General features: G+C 38.8%; 1 protein-coding gene across 1 annotated transcript in view; it reads left to right on the top strand.

Moving 5' to 3' along the window:
- The first annotated feature begins 3,092 nt into the window (after window positions 1–3,092).
- SLC9A7 (solute carrier family 9 member A7) overlaps window positions 3,093–23,086 on the top strand; it is a 149,199-nt gene continuing 129,205 nt past the window's right edge. The window contains exon 1 of the mRNA XM_039866425.1: window positions 3,093–3,602. Coding sequence (XP_039722359.1) covers window positions 3,272–3,602 — 331 coding nt within the window. The 5' untranslated portion in view covers window positions 3,093–3,271. The remainder of the gene's footprint in view (window positions 3,603–23,086) is intronic.

The raw sequence follows: 23,086 nt of genomic DNA, 5'->3' as shown, positions 1-23,086 counted from the left end.
CTGGAATTAGAATCCTTGTACTGTATAGGTTAGTTTTCACATATAAATATGTATAGATAATGGAGTTTATTCTTTGGTGTATATTTGTGAATAGTTGGGACTAATCTTTTCACACTCTACCTGAGGCAACCACTTTATAATATAAATACTCTTCTGGTTACCTGTTGTTATGGAAGAAATGACCCTCAAATTTAGTAGCTTAAAATGATGTAAATCATTTTATTATTATCTCATAGATTTAAGTGTTGATTATGCTCAGATAGGTGGTTCTTCCTGCGGGGAGGGGTCTCTCATATGTTTATAGTAAGATGGTGGCTGGGAATGAAATAATCTGAAGGCTCACTCATATGTGTGGCATTTGGACTGGGAACACTAAAAAATCTGGGGCTCCTGTGGTGTCTCTCTCTATTGTTATGTGGCCTCTCCATGGTATCTCAAGTATGGCAACTTCAAGGTAGATAGAGTTTTTAAAAAAAATTTCCAGCTTTATTGAGATATAATTGACATATAACATGGTATAAGTTTAAGGTGTACAACATGTTGATTTGATACATTTATATATTGCAATATGATTACCACCGTAGTGTTAGCTAACACATCCATCATGTCACATAATTACCATTTCATTTTTGTGGTGCAAACATTTAAGATCTACTCTTATAGCAACTTTCAGGTATATAGTACAGTATCGTTATCTGTAATCACCATGCTGTGCGTTAGATACCTAGAACTTATTTATCTTATTACTGCAAGTTTGTACTCTTTGACCAACAGCTCCCCATTTCCTCCATCCATCCTCTAGCCCCTGGTAACCACTTTTCTACTCTGTTTCTATGAGTTTGGCTGTTTTAGTTAGGTTATACAGTATTTGTCTTTGTCTTATTTCATTTAGCATAAAGCTCTCAAGGTCCACCCATGCTGTCATAAATGGCAGGATTTCCTTCTTTCTCGTGGCTGAATATTCCATTGTGTGTGTTTTTGTGTATCACATTTTCTTTATCCATTCATCCATTGACAGACACTTAGGTTGTTTCCATATTTTGGCTATTGTGAATAATGCTGCAATAAACATGGGAGTACAGATATCTCTTCAAGACACTGTTTTCATTTCCTTTGGCTATATACCCAGAAGAGGACTGCTGGATCATATGGCAATTCTAATTTTAATTTTTGGGGGAACCTCCATACTATTTTTTTACATTTACAATTTACATTCCCACCAACAGTGCACAAGGGTTCCTTTTTCTCCACATCCTTGTCAACATTTGTTATTTCTTGTCTTTTTGTTGATAACCATTCTAACAGGTGTGAGGTGATAAGTCACTGTGGTCTAGATTTCTTACATGGAAGCTCAAGGCTCCAAAGTGAGTGGAGAGCAAGAGTGTGCAAGTGAGCCACGTAGGAACTAGGTTGCCTTTTATGTCTTAGCTTCACAAGTTATGCAGTCTCCATTGGCATATTCTATTATTTGAGGCAGTTGAAAGGGTCCACTGAGGTTCAAGGGGGAGGGAACATAGATGCCTCTTAATGGGAGAGTGGCAAGTTTCTGGAAGAGCATGTGGAAATGGAAACATGGTTTTGGGCATTTTTGGAAAATATAACCTGCCACAAGTACTAAGAAGTCTGTACTTTTAATGTAGCTCCTGAGCTGTCCTCAGTGTGAGCTATAGAGAGAAATTCTGTTTTTGACTTTTGGGAACCCAAGAAGGTATAATATTAAATATTATGATCAATATGGCCAGTTTTCAGCATACATGGATTTTAGTGAGTCTCCAGAAATTACATCAAGTTTTTCCATTGTTGTATAATTTTCTCTGTGACTATTCAAGCTTTTAGTGTTTGAAATTTCATCGTGAACCTGCAGGAACTTCAAGATATATGGATTTTTGAAGAGGCTGGTTGATAGTCTAGAGGAATGGGAAAGGCACTAGCTAAAATCTAGATGAAGAGATTCTCCTATTAAAGAAGGTCCTAAGCAGGCTTGGCAGAGTGTTAACCTAGAGAGGAACCAAGAAGGCTGCAGTGCTCCAAATACCTTTCCTATCTAATTCTACCTCTATCTTATTATTATTCCTTTTAATTAAGCATTTCTTTCTTCAATGATTCCTCTTAAAAATGCAAACACCTCTAGGAGAGAAACATGGGCAGTTGTCATGGATTTCAGAGTGGTTCAATGAACACTTATGAGCACAGTGCAAGCCGCTGGGAATTCAGTGATCAATACTTTGATCTCCTTTTCTTCCTTGACCAGAGTAACAAAGTGGATTGAAAAGTCTAGTTCCTTTGATTCTGTTTGAAGAGGCTTTATCCTGCAGAGTCCACTTTGTAATTTTTTCCAGAGCTGGGCTTGGTTTTAAGAATCATCCAAAGACTTCCACGGCTACCAGAAAGTCAACATAAAAGGGATAGCAGGGTAATCTCCGCCCTGCCCACTGCCCCCCCCCCCCCCGCCCCCGCGCCGGCAACCTGCTGCTTACCAACATGGAGTGGCAAGTGGTCACTTCCTTTTGGTTCAACTCTCTTCCCAGAGTAAGAAGTTAGTCTACTGCCCAAGTGGTGAAGGAGCTATTTTAACTCTCCTCACCTGCTTCTGACCCTTTATCAGTCCTCACTTTTGGACAGTCTAGACAAGAGGTTTGAATGAAGACCAGCAGATTCTGGAAAGGACCGAAAGCTGGCAGGCACTGTGAGAGATGTTGAAAGAAATGTGTAGGGGGTAACGTGGCCTCGTGGCTCCTCGCTTCCCTCAAAGCCCCCATTTTACTGGGCCCAGAGGGGCTACACAGTGGCCTGAGATCAAACACTTCGCAGTGGCCCCAGAAAGGACTCCAGACCTCACAGCGCGGGAATTCAAGCTGATGCTGCCGCCAGGCACGGGCGACCTCTGGCGACCGGTTTAGAAAGCGTGGCGGCAAGGACCTGAGAACCGGCCCCGTGACCCCAGACGGCCTGGCCAGGTACACCAGGACTGGGGGAATATCGTAGAGAGCCCAGAGGCTGGCGGCCCGGCCCATGGGTCGGAGAGCGACAACCGAACTTGCTGCGGTGGCCGGGCCTGCCGGGGGCGCAGCGCGGGTGGGGGCGAACAGGTGCGCGGGCGGGGGCGGTGCTTGGGGATCCTGCGCACTGCGCGCGCCCCTCCCCCGCCCGGGCGCCAGCAGGAGGAGGAACTGCGGCGGCCTCAGCTACTCGCGCAGGTCTGCATCGCGAAGCCACCGACGGCGTGGGCTGCTGGTCCCGGTGCGCAGGAGGCGCGGACGGCTCTGGGGCCATGGAGCCTGGTGGTGACGCGGCGCGCTTTGGCCCAGGGTGGGCGGCCAGGGCGCTGCCACAGCGACTGATGTTGCTGCTGCTGACGCTGCTGTCGGGTCGGGGGCTGCATGTCGCGGCCGCGGCCTCCTCCTCCTCTGGGGCGGCGGCCGAGGACAGCAGCGCCATGGAGGAGCTCGCCACTGAGAAGGAGGCGGAGGAGAGCCACCGCCAAGACAGCGTGAGCCTACTCACCTTCATTCTGCTGCTCACTCTCACCATCCTCACCATCTGGCTCTTCAAGCACCGCCGAGTGCGCTTCCTGCACGAGACCGGGCTGGCCATGATCTATGGTGAGCACCACACCCGCGCCCACCACCCTGACACTCCTCAGGCAGCCCGGCCGCTGCACTTCCCCTTCGCGCTGCGCTGTGCTCCTCCTTCACTTGCCAACGTGTTTCGTCCCTTTTCCTTTTCCCGCTGAGACTGTGTTAGTTTCCAAGGTCAACTGTCTGCATTTTCTGGTTTTCTATTACTGTTAAAAAGAATTCTATCCCATTTTGACGTTTCTTCATTGGGGAACCAGGAAAATGAAAGACAGAGGTGGCCCGGTTCTGTCCGACCGGTTCTGTCTCATCCCGCATCGCGCATCCGGACCCCTACCCCCGCCCCAGTTCAGCTCAATAGGGTGTGTGTGCCGTGATGGGAGGTGGGTGACTTCGCAAGGGACCGAGCCACCCCAGGAGGCAGGCCACAGTGAGGGTTGGGGCGAGGGCTTCGGGCTTCTTGTCTTGCGTATGGGCTGGCGGGGCCTGGTGGATGCTGTATCTATCCATGGTCAACCTGACTGGGCGTCTACTTCTGAGATCTGTGTTTCTGGATCTCTGGTTAATAAAGTAGGAGCGTGAAGCACTGTGAAAGGTGATCGTGGTCCAGGACCCAGGATGGTGCTCAGCCATGTCGGGCCTAGTCAGGAAGACAGCGCCTCCCACCCTTGTACCCAGGTGGGAAGCTATACCCAGTTACTTGCCTTCTCCAAGGGAAAAGGAGCTTTTGTATTCTTCACATTGTAACATGGACGCGACTTAGAAGTTACATTTGTGAGTGTATGGAGAGGAAAAAGTAGTGGTTTTAATTCTGGAGTCAGCTTTCTTTTGTTGTGAAGAGTGGATTGATGCCACCATCCTTTTCTGGATTTAATGGCACATGCAGAGTGGTCAGTACAAATTTTCTGTCATTACATAGGTGTTATTTAGCCATAATCTGAATCATCCCTCTTCTCCCACTATGTTCCCTGCCTCCTGCAATGACTCCAAACTGGAACCAAGTACTCTCTTTTTGAATTTAATTCAGTAGTGTTAGGCTCATGTTGGCATCCTCATGTGAAATAGATGAGCCTACTTCATTACTGTTCCTGATAGGGAGAATTTATTTCCTCACTTTGCTAGAGGGATCTCTGCATTGAATTTCCATGCAGTATTCCCTGATAGAGAATGGAAAGCAGACACCTTAATCTTTAATGTGAAAATTACCCTTGGCCCTGGGCCTTGCTTCTCATGGTTCTTGATTGGTCATTGATAGCCTAGGCTCATGGCCACCACGGTTACAAAGTGCTATTGGGAGACCTCGAGTTTCCAAGAGGTAGTGGCCTCAACAGATCTTGAAACAGGACCAGGTCCAAAATAGAGTTTGGTTATTGCAAATTACAGGTATGAACACAAACTTTGGCCTGGGCACCTGGTCATTCTTGAGCTCTGTGATTTGTGTCAGTTGGTGACTGATGCCAGGGCTACAGGTAAGATAGGTTTCCTGAGCAGAGAGCAGAGTTGGGAGTTGAAGCACATTGTCATTTTTGGTGATTGACTCTGAATCATAATGCAAATGATGATTGCCCTTATATGTGTATAGTCTTGAAAATATTTTTTATAGTCCCTAGATCCAATTCATTAAAGTACAATGTGAAATACTTTTAGAAGGTACCTTTGACAGGCTCATAGATACATGCTCAAGTGCATAGAAAATAAATGGGGATTTAAAAATACATTTTCCAAGGAGTACTTTATGTTCTTAGGAGCTCAGACACCTTTATCTTAAAGCTTAAAAACAGCAGTGGAATTTTCTTTTGCTGATATGTACTTTTTAAATTCCTATCAAGCTTTTAGTCATTGGGGCCATGTTACAGTGTACTGTTTCATTTTGTGTTACTGAAATCTGGCTTAATTGATGATTGTTCAGAAAAGGCAACATAATTTCATAGCATTTTGTGTAATTTTATTCTATGTCTTTGGGTTTTAGTGTTACTTTGAAATGTATTAAGACATTTAGTTTGTCAATATGTGATGTCCACACCAAATATTAATATTTTGATGTGGATTGCCTGTAGTGAGAAACATTTCTTTCAGAGATATTTACTCTTCTGTTTTAAGCCCCTGCCAATCTGAATTGTAATGTCATTTGATTAGCTAATTATACCTAAGACTATTGGGATTCTGACAAAAAAAAATCAGTATGAAAATCTTTGAACACTTAAGTGAACACAATACAGGTTTTCAGGACTTCCTTTTAATAGTGAGAAATCAGATTGCATTTGTCGAGATCAGTAGAGGAAGTGAGTAATTGTCCTGTTGCCTCTGAGTAATAAAGGACAAAATGACCTAAGGAAACATTTAAGTATCTGCTGCATACTGGGTGCCCAACTTCATTTCTGGAGATAAACAATTTAACTTTTCAATGTTGGCAAATTTTTATGAGTGAAGGAATTCAACTGTGAATTCCAAACTCTTTACTTTGAAATTAAAAAAAAAATCCAATTTCTGCCACTTTAATAATATTTAAGTGGCACTTTAACCTGAGAGGGAAGGCTTTAATATTTAAAATAAATTGTGATATATATTACTATATATACTGATGTATAATATGTAGCAATATATAATATATAGTAATATATAATGTATAATAATATATTAAAATAAATCGTGGCAGTATCTATATTTGCTAGTATAGTCACAAAATATCTCTAGTAGGACATGCAGTATCATTGGTTTCCTTGCTGGGGAGAAGAACTAGGTGGCTATGATATAGGGGTAGGAAGGAGACATCACTCTCTACCCTTTTGTGCTTTTGGGTTTTTGAACCATGGAAGTGTGTCCATGCCTCCATTCTGTGGCATTTGTAATGGTATTTTAAGATGCTCCTCAGATCATTTAATTTGATGCCCAAGTCTCCCTATTTAAATCACAATCACCTTATGTTGTCAATTTTCTGTGACCTTTCAATTGTTATCTGTACTCACAGAACTTCTGGAGCCTTGTGCCTGGAATTTAGACAAAATGGGGATAGGGGAAGAGACTTTCTTTCCCCTGCCTCACACCTTTTTATCCCATTATCCCCAAAGAATAGTTGATGTTACATTAGGAGTGATGTGCACAAATAGATCCCATAATAAGAACTTACTTGGGTGTAAAGTACCTAAGGACAAGAAGAGGCAGCTTGTTAATGCTTAACATTTAAATGGAAAGAAACTTCCCCACCCACCAAGGGAGAGTTATAAGCACTCCTCCCTGACAGCAGCCCCAGGCAGCTACAAGGGAAGGTGACCACAGACTAGACTCTCCAGGGAAGTTGAAAGCAGCGCCCCAGACCCTGTGATGGGAGCTGCATGGTTGCACAGCCACTAGTCTAACCTGTTTTGTCAGGGCAGGGAGCTCCCAGCTGTCTGAGTCTGTATGTGATTAAGTTACTGGGCCCAGCATATTTGTACAGCAGAAATAGCAAGTGTTCGAGGCAGGGAAGGGTGGTATAAACAGACTGTCCGTTAATTGTGGTTCTCTCTCATGTGTACAGTAGTTCCACTTCCTCCATAATGTTTTTGTGACAACTGATACGGGTCCAAAATATCTTAACTTGGCCATGCTAGCCTACCACTTGCTTCACATTTTCCCCTGCTCCTGGCCTATCAACTTTCCAAGTCCATGTTGGTCAGCCCCTCCAGGTTCTGTGGCCCATGTGCTCATTGTTCCTTTGTTGGAGCTGGATTGCTAAGGACAGCCTGAGAGTTCATAGGAAAAGTCTGAAAGGGGAAAGTATGACTTTTTGCAGTAGCATGAAATTAACATTTGAGCCTGTGAGCAAACATTTAGGAACCACACTTTTCCTGGTTAATTGGGAGCCCCCATTTTTTTTGAGAACCCCATCACTTTGGCCCCAGTTTGGGGCAGTTCCATGTGGTCTCACTCTGGTACTAGATCCTTTGGATTCAAATGCTGGCCCTATTACTTATAAAGCTGTATATAATGTTGGGTAGCTTTCTGAGCCTTAGTTTCCTCTTTTCAAAAATGGAGACAATAGCACTTACCTCACACGATTATTGTATTATTGAGATCCTCTAAAGGTCAAGTGCGGTTTCTGGTACTTAAACACTTGGTAAATATTGGTTCTCATTCTCACTTTAGACTTTGTGATTCTTTGGCCAGTGTTGCTGCTTGAGGTTCCTTTAGTAGAGGCCTGCTATAATTTGACAGTGCATTAGGATACAGTTAGTGGAGATGAAGAAAATTGTAATTTTTTTGGTGGGCTATTCCTTAATACCTAGAAGCAATGTACAATGTATCTATCCTGATCTTTTATCCTGCAGTTTCAATTCTTTGACTTTATTCCTCAGAAATACTTGCACTAGCATGTTACATTTTATAGACAGCAATATTTGTTGCAGCAGAAACAAGTTACAATACTGATCAAGAAAAGACTAGTTAAATTACAGCACATTTCTGCTAAGGAATACATGCTGGTAAAAAGAGATATTTTCAGATGTCCTTTAAGGCAGGTGTCCATACATACTGTTGTGGAAAAAACAAGGCACAGAACAGTATATATACTATTATCTCATTTATTCTTTAAAACTTATGTAATTTATGTACATAAACATGATGTATATACATTTCTGCATGACATGTGTGCTCCTCTGGAGAGATACACAATCTCTGCAGTGTTTATTCTTTGGCAGTGGGACCAGTCGTTGGGAGAGAGGGAGGGAAGATACTACTTTATACTTTCCTGAATAGCCTGAAATTTCTGTAAAACTGACAAACTTTTGCAATTGAAACACTTTTAAAATAAAGCAAGTGACTTTTATGTAGCAAAAAGTGCATTAGAAATAGATTATAGTTATGTGGTTAGGTGTCATTAGTTATTTAAAAGTTATAAACGGAAGTAAAATGAGACTTAAAATTAGAAAAACGATGTTTCCTGACAGTATTTCTTGCAACTTGCAGAAGTTAACCTTTCTGAAATGATGTAATTAGAAAATCACCATTTCACAACTCCTGATGATAATTGATTTAGACAAGGATTTTCAATGAATTCCAGAACCATAGGTGAGAGGTTGTTGGGGAACATGGTAGTTGTGTGGTGCTGAATATTACCCCACAAATTACTTGCCTATTGCAAAAGAAAGAAGGTACCTTTACAGTGGAGAGGTCTCGCAGTCACCATCTTATAACCAAGTCCTTGAATTTATCCTTTCTCCTCGTGGAACTCTTTGGTATTGTCACTACTGATGTGATGCAATAGGAAGCATATGGCTTTACCTATGTAGTATTCATCCTTTAAATGTTTCATCTGAATCTAATAGAGGTTTTAGGCACATCTTCCAGTTTATAGGAAACATAGGGGACAGAGAAACAAATTATAAAATGCCATGTGAAAATTATTAGACATATCCAAATCTGTGACAATCTACAAGACAATTATTCCAGTTTCTTCAAAAAGTCTTTGTTGAGGGAAATGAAAAGGCAGCTTAAGTGTTTGGTATGGACTGAATTATGAGTCTCTCTCCATCCCAGATTCATGTGTTGAAGCCCTAATCTCCAATGTGTTGCTGGTACTTGCAGGTGGGGCCTTTGGGAAGTGATTAGGGTTTGATGAAGTCACAAAGGTTGGGCCTCCATGATGAGATTAGTGCCCTTATAAGAAGAGGAAGAGACCAAAGCTCCCTCTTTCTCTCTGCCACGTTAGGATGCAGCAAGAAAACAGCCATCTACAAGTGAGGAAGAGGGCCCTAACCAGACATTGAATATGCTGGCACCTTGATCTTGAACTTCTTAGCCTCCAGAACTGTAAGAAATAAATGCTTGCTCTTTAAGCTACCCAGTCTGTGGTATTTTGTTCTAGCAGCCTGAGTAGACTAAGACAGTTAATGGAGACCAAAGAGACAACCAAATGTGGGACAGGAAACTTGACTGGCTTCTGGTTCAAGAAAAAGCTGTAAAAATGTTTTGGGAATAATCAATGATATTTGAATGTGGACTTGGTACTAGATGATATTAGGGAATTACCACTATTTTTCTTAGGTTTGCTAACTGAAGTTATATAGGAGAATGTACTTATTCTTTGGAGATATAGGCTGAAGGATTTAGGGGTGAAGTGTATGAGTCCTAATGTATGCAACTCATTTGCAAAAAGTTCAGTAAAAAAACAGATACCACATATAGAGAGAAAACAAATATGGCAAAACGCTAGCAATTGCTAAATCTAGGTGGTGGGTGAAAGGGTGTGCTTTACACTCTTCTTTCAAATTTTCGGTATGTTCTGACATTTTCATTAAAATAGAAGATTGGGGACAATGTTAACTTCCCTGTTAACCTGTTAGCTGGTAACCTGTTAACCTTACTGCCTGAAGGTTGTTTGGGTGAGGCTGGTTACATCCTGTCTGTTACTCTCATTAAACTTTTCCTGACAGACTAATGCTATTTGCCATTAGTTTACATGCTATGATGTTAGGCTTACATGACTTGATTATCAGTAACTTCTTTTAAATTTTATTGTTTTTGTTTGATTTTTAAAGTTCATATGTCTTTTGAAAAGTTGCTTCTGTTCCACTTACAGCAGGATCAGCAAGGGAAAAAGATGTAATGGGTGGAGTCTAGAATAGTCTAAATGTGGGTTTCTAAAGTTCTCCCTTAGGGGACTAAGGGAGGAGTTTCACAAAACAAGCTCCTTCCGCCAGCAGTTAAATACAGCAACATATTCACAGTGTTTCTGCCTAGGAAAGCTTGTTTAAGACTCGGACTTTTTTTTTTCTTTGCTGGGGGTCGATCAGGCACTCTTAATGAAATTTCTGACTCCCAGAAGGAAAGCAGATGTTCACTATAAATCATATTTGCATAAACAATCTATCTAGGCTGGCATGGCAGAATTTAGTGTTCCAGGCACACAAAACAACCTTATCAATTAGTAGCATAGAGAATATTTTTTAAGCCAACTTCCCAGAAGCTTTTGCAAGGATCAGTCATGCAAATAGGCCCTCTTAGAGATAGCAAGGGTCAGGCCTATCATGTTAATTTTTTCCTGCAGAGTAACATGTGATGTCGAATGACTGTAAACTTTTTGTGTTTCTGAGGCTTCTTCAGTTTCATCATACTTTGTTTTTTTAAGTTATTATATTTTAGATTTATTAATTTTATTTTTAAAATTATCACAAGTAAAATTGACTTTTGTTGTACAATTTTTTGAACTTTAACATTTGTATAGATATATGTAACCACTACCATGATCAAGATGAACCACTAGTTCCATCCTAAAAAACTCTCATGCTTCCATTCCACTCTTATCAACCACTGATCTGTTCTCCATCATGATAGTTTTGTCTTTTTCAAATATGTTGTATAAATGGAAACTTTCAGTATGTAACCTTTTGGAATTAACTTTTTCACTCAGCATAATGCTTTTAAGGTTCACCCATGTGGATACATGTATCTATAGTTAGCTCATTTTTATTGCCGAGTTGGATTCCATTTTATTGATGTACCATAGTTTGTTATTCTTTGCCAGCCGAAAGACAGTTGAGTTGTTCCCAGTTTTTTTTTATGATTATGAATAGAGCTGCTATAAATATTAGTGTACAGGTTTTTGCATGAATGTAAACTTTCATTTTTCTATGGTAACTAACTAGGAATAAGATTGCTGAGTCATAGGATAAACATATGTTTAACTTTGTAGGGAAACTGCCAAACTTTTCTAGAGTGGCTGTACATTCTGACTAGCAATGTTTTCTTCAGCACTTCGTATTGTTAATATTTCCTATTTTCACCATTCTAATAGATGTGTAGTAGTTTCTCATCGTGGTTTTAATTTGCATTTCTCTAATGTTGAACATCTATTCATATGCTTATTTGAAAATTTATATATCCTTTTTGGTGAAGTGACTGTTCAAGTCTTTTGCCTGTTTTCTAATTCTATTGTTTGTTTTCTTACTTGGAATTTTGAGAGTTCTTTATATACACTAGATGCAACTCTGTTGTTAGATATGTAATTTGCAAATAAATATTCTCTCCCAGTTTGTAGTATGACCCCAGGTCAAGAAGGTTTTCTCCTATGTTCTAAAAGTTTTATGGTTTTGTGTTTCACATTTAGATCTGTGACTTATTTTTAGTTTTTGTATAAGGTATGAGGTTTAGATTGAGGTTCATTATATATATGTGTGTGTGTGTGTGTGTGTGTGTGTGTGTGTGTTTAATTTTTCCAACCCTTTTGTTGAAAAGGTGATCTTTCCTTCATTAAATTACTTTTGCAACTTTCTCCAAAATTAATTGCCCATATTTGTGTGAATATATTTCTGGACTTTATATCATGTTCCACTTATCTCTGTATATAGCTTTTTGCCAATATCACATCATCTTGGTTATTGCGGCTTTATGGTGGGTCTTAAATATGAGCCCTCCAACTTAATTATTCTTTTTAAAAATTGTTTTAGCTGTTCCCTCATTAAGCATAATTTTTTTAAGTTTTATTCACATTGTAGCATGGATTAGTACTTCATTTTATTTTATAGCTGAATACTATTCCACAGTATGGGTATACTGTATTTTTTTATCCCTTCAACTGATAGAAATTTGAGTTATTTTACTTTCTGGCTATTATGAATAATGCTTCTACAAATATTTATGTACAAGTTTTTGTGTGGCCATATGTTTTTTCTCTTTTTCTTTGGATATATGTTTTCATTTCTCTTGGGCATATATACCTACAAGTAGAATTGTTGGGCATCCTTTTATTTTTGATTCATTTATGTCTTTAAAGTGATATTCTTATAGGCAGCATGTAATTGGGTCTTGCTTTAAAAAAGTCTAATGTGATAATCTCTGCCTTTTATTGGGGTGTTTTGTCCATTTACATTTGATGTGATTATTGATATAGTTATTTTGAATTTGTGATCTTGCTATTTGCTTTCAATTTGTCCCATTTGTTTTTTGTTCTTGTTTTTTTTTCTGCCTTCTTTTTATTACTCAAGTATTTTAAAATTCCATTTTGTTTCCTTGTAGCTTATTAACCATAACTTTTGTATTTTAGTTACTTCAAAATTTATAGTATACATCTTTAACTTATCACGATCTACCTTGAAGTGATATTATACCACTTCAAATTTAGTGTAAGGATGTTACAATAGTATACTTTCATTATTTCCCTCTAAATCGTTGTTATTATTCCTCTGCATTTTACTTTCACATGATATAAACCCCACAGTCCATTGTTTTGTTTAAACAGTTATGTTTTAAAGATATTTAAATTATAAGACAAAAAACAATTCTTTCACCAATATTAGGGTCAAACAGTAAGGGTCGAAATAAAAACCCGATTATGCTGAATAAATTATAAAATTATTAGCTGCCTATACTTTGGTATTTGCAAGGTAAATATTTAAAGCTAAAAAGAAATCCTTTCAAGTCATCGAAAGTTCCTAGTGGAAATATAACATGATATGAGAATTCTGATTACCAGTTAAATTTGAAGAACTTTATCCGTTATGGTGACAAAGGTCATTTCGCAGGTATCATTATATTCCTTTAAAATTCCAAAGTACTTTGGGTCCTTCCAAGATGAATGTCCTTTCTTCCTTGCCTCTCATTCTTTATTTTATGAAGATAGCAATGTTTACCACAAGAGAAAAAAATTAGATAGAGCTAAAAAGTAAATAATAGATAACTTATAAATTTACATTACAAGAGTTATATATATATACATGTATGTGTATGTATGTGTGTGTATATATATAACTCATATGTTTACATTATAAGAGTAGTATATACACATATATGTGCATGTATATGTGTATATACACAAATACACACACACACACACACACACACATATACCATTTCCAGTGCTCTTCATTCCAGTGCTTCTTATTTCCATCTGGTATCATTTTCCTTCTGCCTGGAGGATACAGTTTAACATTTCTTGCAGTGTGGGTTTCTGATGATAAATTCTTTCAGCTTTTGTATGTGTGAATATGTCCTCATTTCGACTTCATTTTGGAAGATGTTTTTGCTTGGCTAGAATTCTAGGCTAATGTTTTCCTCTTTCTTCAGTTCTTGCTCCATCATCTTTTTGCTTATTTTGTTTCTGACAAGAAATAGGATGTCACCTTCTTTTTGTTCTTCTGTCTGTAACATGTCTTTCTCCTATGCATGCTTTTAAGAATGCCTGTTTATTATTGGTTTTGAGCAATTTGATTATAATTTATCTTAGTGTAGTTTTCTTCATGTTTCTTTTGGGATTCATTTGGTTTTCTGGGTCTGTGGTTTTATAGTTTTCATTAATTTAGGAAAAATTTTGGCCATTATTTCTTCAAATATTCTTTCTATCTTTTCCTTTCTGTATTTATGGGCTCCAGTTACCTGTACATTAGACCACTTCAAGTTGTTTCACAGCTCATTGGTGCCTTTTCATATTTTTTCTCTGTGTGTTTCATTTTGGATTTTTTTATTGTGCCCTTAAGTTAACCTACTTTTTCTTCCATAATATCTAATCTGTCATTAATCCTACCTAGTGTATTTTTCATCTCAGACATTGTAGTCTTTATGCTCACAAGTTCCGTTTGGGTCTTTTTTCCCCCCTACAGTTTTCATGTCTCTGCTCAACTTTTTGAACATATATATATATATTATTATAATTGTTTTAACACCTTTCTCTGATTCTTTTAAAATTTGGGTCAGTTTCCCTCAATCGATTGATTATCCTCCTTATTATTGGTTGCATGTTCCTGCCTCTTTGAATTCCTGCTAATCTTTGGTTGGATGCCAGACTGTTAGGAGTGCTAGATGTTTTCATATTCCTAATTCATCTTGAGCTTTGTTTCTAGATGCAGGTAATTTACATGGAAATAGTTTGATTCTTTGGGGTCTTGATTTTATGATTAGCTAGGTAGGTCTGGAGCAGCAGTACTCATTCTAGGGCAAATTATTCCCACTACTGAGGCAAGACTATCCTACTCAATGTCCTATAAATTGTGAATTTTTCCAGTCTGGCTGGTGGAGACAGGTACAATCCCAGTAGCCAGGTATTGTTTTCCATAATCTTTTCAGATTATTCTTTTCCCTCACATGCATATGCTAATCTCTCCCAAATACCCGAGGGAGAGACCCTCTATGAATCTCCAGGATTCTCTCTCTGTTCAGTTCTCCTTTCTGGTACTTTGTCCTATGAATTTTAGCTGTCTTTATATCAGCTGACAGAGCTGTCAGCTCTGTCAATTTAGGGAGTCTGCTAGACTTTATCTTAGTTTCCTTGCCATAATTTGTTTGGAAACTCTCTTAAGGCAGTAAGCTGGAGGAATCATACGGTTCACCTCATTTCCCCCATCCCTGAATCTCTAAGGGATTATTGTTCTTCATTGCCTGATGTCTGGTAACTTGAAAACCATTATCTCATGTATTTTTTTTTTACAAGTTTGGCTTTTATTTTTCTGGCTTTATCGAAATATAATAGACAATTACTTGCTCATATTTACATTGTACAAGTCAATGAGTTTTTAATTAGAGTTGGCACACAATAATATATTAGTTTCAGTTGTACAGCATAGTGAATAGAGATCTGTGTAACTTACAAAGTGATCACCCCACTAAATCTAGTACTCCTCTTCCTCCTTACATATTTATTACAACATTGTTAACTATTTTCCTTATACTGCATTTTGTATTTCCATGTCTATTCTGCAACTATCCATTTATACTTCTTAATCCCTTTGCCCTTTTTCACCATCCCCCAACCCCCCTACCATTTAGTAGCCCTCAAAATATTCTGTATATCTATGAGTTTATTTCCATTTTTGTTGTTGTTATTTTGTTCTTTAGATTCCACATGTATGTGAAATCATGTATTTGTCTTTCTTTATATGACTTCATTCAGCACAACACTCTCTAGGTCTATCAAGGCAATATCTTTTTCCATCCCCTTCCTTTTAGTCTGTGTGTGTCTTTTAATCTGAAATGAGTCTCTTGTAGACAGCATATGTAGGGGTCTTGATTTATCCATTCAGCCACTCTATCTTTTGGTTGGAGCATTTAATTCTTTTCCATTTGAGGTACTTTTTGATAGGAATGTGGTTATTACCATTCTTTATTCCTGTTTTTGATACATGTTTTTTCTTCTTAAAGAAGTTCCTCCAACATTTCCTGTAATACTGGCTCGGTGTTGATAAATTCCTTTAGCTTATTTTTGTCTGGATAGTTCTTTATCTGTCCTTCGACTCTAAATGATAGCTTTGCTGGATAAAGTATTCTTGGTTGTAGATCCTAGGTTTTCATTACTTTGAATATTTTGTGCCAAGCCCTTCTGTTCTGCAGTTTCTTTCGAGAAACAAGCTGCCAGTCTTATGGGTGCTCCCTTGTAGGTAACTAACTGCTTTTCTCCTGTTGCTTTTAAGATTCTCTCTGTATTTAACCTTTGGCATTTTAATTATGATGTGTCTTGGTGTGGGCCTCTTTGGGTTTCTGGTTTTGGGGACTCTCTGTGCTTCCTGGGGTTGTATGTCTATTTCCTTCAGCAAGTTAGGAAAGTTTTCCATTATTATTTGTTTAAATAGCTCTTCAACGTCTTGTTTTCCTTCAGGTACCCTTATTACACAGATAGTTTTACATTAATTGTGTCCCATATGCTCCTTAAATTATTATTATATTCTTGGCTTCATTTTTCTTGCCATTCTGATTTGATGTCCTTGGCTTCCCCATTCTTTCCCGTCCTCTATATCAGTGGTTCGATCCTCTTTTTCTTCTGCACTGATTCCCTCTAATATACTCTTCATCTCAGATAATGAGTTCTTCATTTCTGACTGGTTCCCTTTTCTTTTGTTGTAAATTAGATTTATTTAATTAAAATTTTTTTTGTGACATTGGTTAACTAAATCCAGTATGTTTCAGGTGTACAATTTAGCAGTAAAGCATATATATGCTTTTAGGTTTACATACCACGTATACGTGATATCACGTGGTTTTCAACTTTTTCTGTCTGGCTTATTTCACTTAGCATGATTATCTCAAGGTCTAGCCATATATATGATGGAATATTACTCAGACATAAGAAGAGATGAAATACTGTCATTGCGACAACATGGATAGACCTTGTGATTGGTTCCCTTTTATAATTTCCATTTCTATTTTTTTATCTCTTTGTGAAAGTTCTCACTAAATTCATCTACACTTCCCCGAAGTTCATTGAGCATCTTTAACCAGTGTTTTGAACTCTGCATTTGTTAGATTGCTTGACTCCATTATTTCTGGATCTCTGTTCTGCTCTCTCATATGATTTCTGCTTCTTTGTCTTCCCATTTTGGCTGCCTTCCTGTGTTTCTGTGTACTAAGCAAAGCTCCTAAGTCTCCTGGTCTTATTAGTGCAGCTTTGTGTGGTAGGTATCCAATAGCACAGTCCTGAGTGGGCTTCAGCTGCAGGCGTAGTTTAGCCCCAGCCTGTACCCCTCCGGGGCCACCTGTTAAGATTCAACAAGCACAGATGCTGTGCTTATAGTTGCCTCAAGAGGCCATGCCAGAAACTGGGGTCAGCTGCCACCAGTGTGAGTCTAGGCGTTGCTCAGCAAGGAACACCTGACTTGCTGATGACGCAACTGGGTGTTGCTTAGGTGGGGCCATGAGTTAGGGGAGGTGGAGTTTCAGGGAATCTTCTGGGCAGAGCGACCTCTGTTATCCAGTTTGACATGTCTCAGCTATGGAGGAGCTGAGTCCGCAGACTGGGAGTGGGGGAGGGCTCAAAAGAGGAATAATGTATATCACCAGCACTTCTGCCAGGGAGAAAGCCTTGCCTCTGGCCCTTGCTCTGAGAACTCAGTGTCTCCCTGTAAGTCCCTGGTGCCCCCCCTCCCCCGCCCCATGCAGCCAACCTGGCGCTTGTGCTCAGGGTGAGCAGGTCCATCGTTGGGAAAGTCCACTAGTGGACACGGCCCCTTTAAGTGGCTTCTGTAGCTGCCACAGCCTCTGTCCCACTCAGCCGCTTGCCTTTGCCTCCTCCTACCTTTTACTATTGCAGGGTGATTTCTTATTTCTCTCCCTAGTTGTAGTGCTTCTGTTCATATTCATCCCAGGTGACTTTGCTTGCTGTTTGCTGTGTGTTTCTATCACAACTTTGATTTGGTCTCAAGTAAAATGAACAAAGTCTCTGTCATCTATGCCATTTTCCCCCTCTCATGTATTTTTGTTTGTTTATTTCTGTCATAAAGATAAATCCAGTCCCTGTTTCTGTCTTGCCTGAAAGTGGAAGCCTTAATTCTATAAATGAGTTTTGGTCTTTTTTTCTTTTTTTGGCATTATAACAGCCACACACACACATTCTGTCTTTTGGTATTTTTTTTTCTTGAACTGTGGTATTTATTTTTCTTGAACTGTATGTGTGTGTGTGTGTCTATGTGTTTATGAAGTTACGCATGTTTATGTACACACAGACACACATCTTTAAACAAACCTACCATGGACTAGTCTAGGAATTAATCTAGTCTAGGAATCTGTTGGCTACTGTACATTTTTGCTGCTGAGAGAACAGGGGAAAGAAACAATTGCATTCATTAGCAGAGTAGCCTATGAATGAGCCAGAGTGATTCTCTTCAGTGGTAAGAATGAGAGAATTGTCTGTTTTCAGTGGCGGTGTTGTGCAGAGTGTTTACGATGGCACTGAAGAGAGATGCAGACAAGGTGGTAATACTGTAGTGATTTTTATCTGTCGTGGAAAAATGTTGTAAAAAGTGGAGCTCTGATGTGGCAAATGAAGTCCTCCCAGTCCACTCAGGAGAAAAGAGGCAAGTAGTTCTGTAGCAACTGTGAACCAAGGTGTTGGAAGTGCTAAGAAGCCAAACAGGGTACACTGAAGCAACCTAGAGATAAGCAATAGCAGGAAGCCACTGTCACCCCTAGGGATGACATAGAAGAAGGTGGTACTACCAGAGCCCAGGAATAAGGTCACCAGGCAGGAACTGGAATCACTGTGGGGGCTACCTAGTGAGACGTAAGACCTGGAGAGAGGGCAGTCTGGTGGGAGTTTTAGCCACGAAGATCACATAGCCATTGCCTGAGAGAGAGTGAGGGACAGAGGGACAGAAGGAGAATGGGAAAAGGGGAGAGAGCATGCGTATGTGAATGCAAAGCTGAGTACCTATGTTTTCTTCTATGCAATTTATTGTTTCGGGTCTTATATTCAAGTCTTTAATCCATTTTGAGTTAATTTTGGTGTGTAGTGATATACAACAGTCTAGTTTCATTCTTTTGCAAGAGGCTTTCCAGTTTTCCCAGCACCATTTATTGAAGAGGCTTTCCTTTCTCCACTGTATGTTTTTGGCTTTTTTTTTTTTTTGTCGAAAATTATTTGCCCATATAAACATGGGTTTACTTCTGGACTCTCGATTCTGTTCCATTGGTCCAGGTGTCTGTTTTTCTGCCAATACCATGCTGTTTTGATTATTATCACTTTGTAGTATAATTTGAAGTTGGGCAGAGTGATGCCTCCGGCCTCGTTCTTTTTTTTCAGGATGGCTTTGGCAATTCAGGGTCATTTGTGCTTCCATACAAATCTGATGATATTTTGTTCTATTTCTTTAAAAAAAAATGCCAATGGGATTTTGATGGGGATTGCATTAAATCTGTATAGTGCTTTAGGTAATAGGTCATTTTAACTATATTGATTCTTCCAATCCAAGAACACGGAATATCTTTCCATTTCTTTGTGAATTTTTCAATTTCTTTCAAAAATTTTTATTTTATTAGTTTCAAGTGTATAGTGCATTGGTTAGACATTTATATAGTTTATAAAAACAACTCCCCTAATTGCTTTTTCTCTCCTCTGACTGTCCACCTAGCTAATACATTAATGCTAACTGCATTTCCTATTCTGTGCTCCCCATCCCTGTGATCATCTCTCAACTACTAATTTGTACTTCTTTAACCCTTCATCCCACTCTCCCAGCACCCCAGCTTCCTTCCTGTCCTTTCCAGAACAATCACCAGATTTTCCTCTATATTTGTGAATCTGTTTTTGATTAGTTTGTTCTTTTTATTACTTAGATTTCATATATAAGTGAAATCATATGGTACTTATCTTTCTGTCTGACTTATTTCATTCAGCATAATAACCTCTAGAGCCACACATGTCATTGCAAATGGTAGGATTTCATTTTTTAATGGCTGAGTAATATTCCATTGTGTGTATGAACCATAACTTCTTTATCCAATTATCTGTTAATGGGCATTTAGGTTGCTCCCATAGTGTCTTATAGTTTTTATTGTGTACATCTTTCACATGTTTCATTAGGTTTAGTCCTAGATATTTTATTCTTTTTGTTGCAGTTGCAAAAAGGATTGTTTTTTCATTTCTTTTTTTCTGAAAATTCGTTATTAGAGTATAAGAATGCTTTGCATTTTTGAACATTGATTTCGTATCCTTTACTGTATTTGTTTATTATTTCTAGTAGTGTTTTAGTTGAGTCTTTAGGGTTTTCTATATAGAGAATCATGTCATCCACAAACAGTGACAGTTCGACTTCTTCATTTCCTATCTGGATGCCTTTTAGTTCTTTCTCTTGCCTGACTGCACTCGCTAGGATTTCCAATGTTATACTGAATAATAGTGGTGAAAGTAGACAGCTTAGATCTCTTATAATAAAAAACATTCTATTTTTCTCCTCTTTTATTTTTTATTTTCTTTTTAAATTCAAATATATAAGTGTAATTGGTATACAATCTTATATTGGTTATGTTAGTTTCAGAAGTACAATATAGTGACTTGACATTTTTAAACCTTACAATGTGATTACCCCACTAATTCTAGTAAACACCTGTCACTGTGCAAACCTATCACAATTTTATTTACTATATTCCCCTTACCCTTTTCACCCATCTCTCCACCCCTTCCCTTCTGGTTATCATCCCTTTGCTCTCTGTTTCTATGAGTCTGCTTTTGTTTTGTTTTGTTTTCTTTAGATTTTACATACAAGTGAAACCATATGGTATTTGTCTTTCTTTGCCAGACTTATTTTACTTAGCATAATACTCTCTAGATCCATCCATGGTGTTGCAAATGGCAAGATTTCATTCTTTTTTATTATTGCATAACATTCCATTGTGTGTATGTATAAATATACATACACATATATATACACATATACACACACATATATATATATACATATATGTGTATGTATATATATTTCAAATCTTCTTTATCCATTCATCTATTAATGGACACCTTTCATGAGGAGACTCAGTCTTGCATTTTTAGCCTTTGCATTAATCTGAGATGGTAACCTTCCAGATGTGTGGTAGCCTAGAAAGTGGATGTCAGGTGGTCTGGATATGTGAAAATTCTTTTCTAAGTTCTTCAGAGGGTTATCTATAGAATATATCTATATCTCCAGGTATTGATGCTTAACTGGAAGGTTCAAAAGTTTAAGTCCTCAGGCTAAAGTAAAATAAAATCTATTCCTCATGCATTAGTCCATTTAGTCTATATAGACTCCATTTTAAGTTAGCTTAGTTATACTGACTTTATATTGTTTTCTTCACTCATTCTCAGTACACTTGAAAAACTAATAAACAATCTTCTGGTTTTATCTCAGAGATGTAGATGTAGACTGTAGAGGTCTCATCCTTACAACGAGAAAAAATCTGGACAAATTGCAAATTAATGATTTTTCTCGAATCCAACAGAAAACTGAGATTTCAGGGCAAACAGCTAGCCCCAAATCAGGAGAGATATGGGTGCCACTGCAGGGAGAAATAGGACCTGAGCATTTGCTTATCTGAAATAGACACTGACGAATGTCATATAAGCCAGTAAGATTAAAGTAGAAAATTTTAATGAATTGCTAAAGGTTGGGGGCCACAGATATAAGATGTTCTCACTCTCTTGTAGGTTTTTCCTTCAGGACCCCAAAAGATGCTCACAGGAAAGATCAGGGACAGTCCTGAGAAAGTTTCTTCCATGTGCCGGCTGGGATAGGGGGACAACAGCTACTGCCAAAATCTGCCCAGAAATATCTCCCCACCTCCCTAGGGAACAAAAGTCATAATCTTCAGGAAGAAGGATACCAAAAACTGAGGACACTTGTAGAAAAACTGAGGGCACTAGCATTGCAGCTGGGGAAGGAAAGCAGGAACACAAAAAAGTACTACTCTTGGAGAGGAAACAAATATTTGCAGGTCCCAGAATTATATTTGGAGGAGAATCAGGAATGCTTATGAAGGCCACAGCCCAGCATCACAGGGCTTACCTAATATTGAGGATTAATTGGAACATAAGAGAGTGCCCCCATATTCCACCTCCCCCACTATAAAGCTAATAAATAAAAATAAATGTGATGAAAGGAAATAATAAAAAATGTTCAATAAAACCTAGGAAAAGCAGAAAAAGAAAAACAACAAATAGAACAAATAAAAAGTAGCTAACAAGATAGATTTTAATCCCACTATATCAGTAATCACTTTAAATGTGGAAGTGTGAATGGTCTAAAAAACAAGATTGTTAGATTAGATTAAAAAAAGAAGATACAACAGCATACTATTTGTGAGAAACTCAAATAGATTAAAACATAGATTAAAAGTAAAAGGATCAGGATTCATAATGAAAACACTAAACAAAAGAATGCTTGAGTAGCTATATTAATTTCAAATGAAGTAGACTTCATAACAAGGAAAATTAAGGACTTTAATTATATCTGTAAAGTCATTTCATCTTTGCCTATAATGTAACATAATTACACAAATGATATCCCATCACTTCTGCCATATTCTTTTAGTTAAAAGCAAGTTAGAAGTCACACCCATCTAAAATATAGGTAGTCTTCAGAGATTTGATTAAACATGACAGAGTGAGAGATGTCCCTGGATCTCTCCCCTTGAAACAATAAGCTGAACATCTAAAACACAACAAAAAACACCCAAGCTGCTCACCAGCACATCTGAGCATGGGATCTGCACATAAGAGCTATCACAGGTCAGAACCCCGGGTGTTGGGCGGTGGACTGAGAGAAATAAAGAAGCTGCCTCTCGCAGCTGCCAGGGCTCCCTGTAGGAGGAGGGGGAGAGGGGAAGGTGGGCAACTTCCCTGAACAGCCCTGCCTGGGAGAGCTGTGAGCTCCATGCAGCCGGCGGCAGTGCCCAGTCATCAGGGCAGAAGGCAGAGAAATGGGGATTGCAGAGAAGCAGGGATGACAGAGAAACAACAGTTGATTTTTACCAGCCATGCTTGCAAAACCGAGGCTGAGCCACAGCCCCCATCCCCCAACACAGAGGGCCACTACCCCCACACCCTCTGAGACCAATCACCACGGAGCCCCAGGGAAATCTGAGAAAACGCTACCAAAACTGTTGCTAATACTGACAGGAACTGAGACTGAGGGTAGCGAGCGTGATTAAACATCTATACGGGGGAAAAAAAAATCAAAGACATTATTAAGACTTTATATAAAGCAGAGATCCGAGAGGCTTAGATGCCACCTACTGGAAACCAAGAGAAAAATACCTTCTTTGAAACAGGCTAGGGACCATTATATAATATATCTTCTTTCTGG

Source organism: Pteropus medius, unplaced genomic scaffold (assembly GCF_902729225.1).
Source record: "Pteropus medius unplaced genomic scaffold, Ma_sr-lr_union100, whole genome shotgun sequence".
In the NCBI taxonomy this organism is placed as follows: Eukaryota; Metazoa; Chordata; class Mammalia; order Chiroptera; family Pteropodidae; genus Pteropus; species Pteropus medius.
This window is presented reverse-complemented; position numbering and strand designations above follow the sequence as displayed.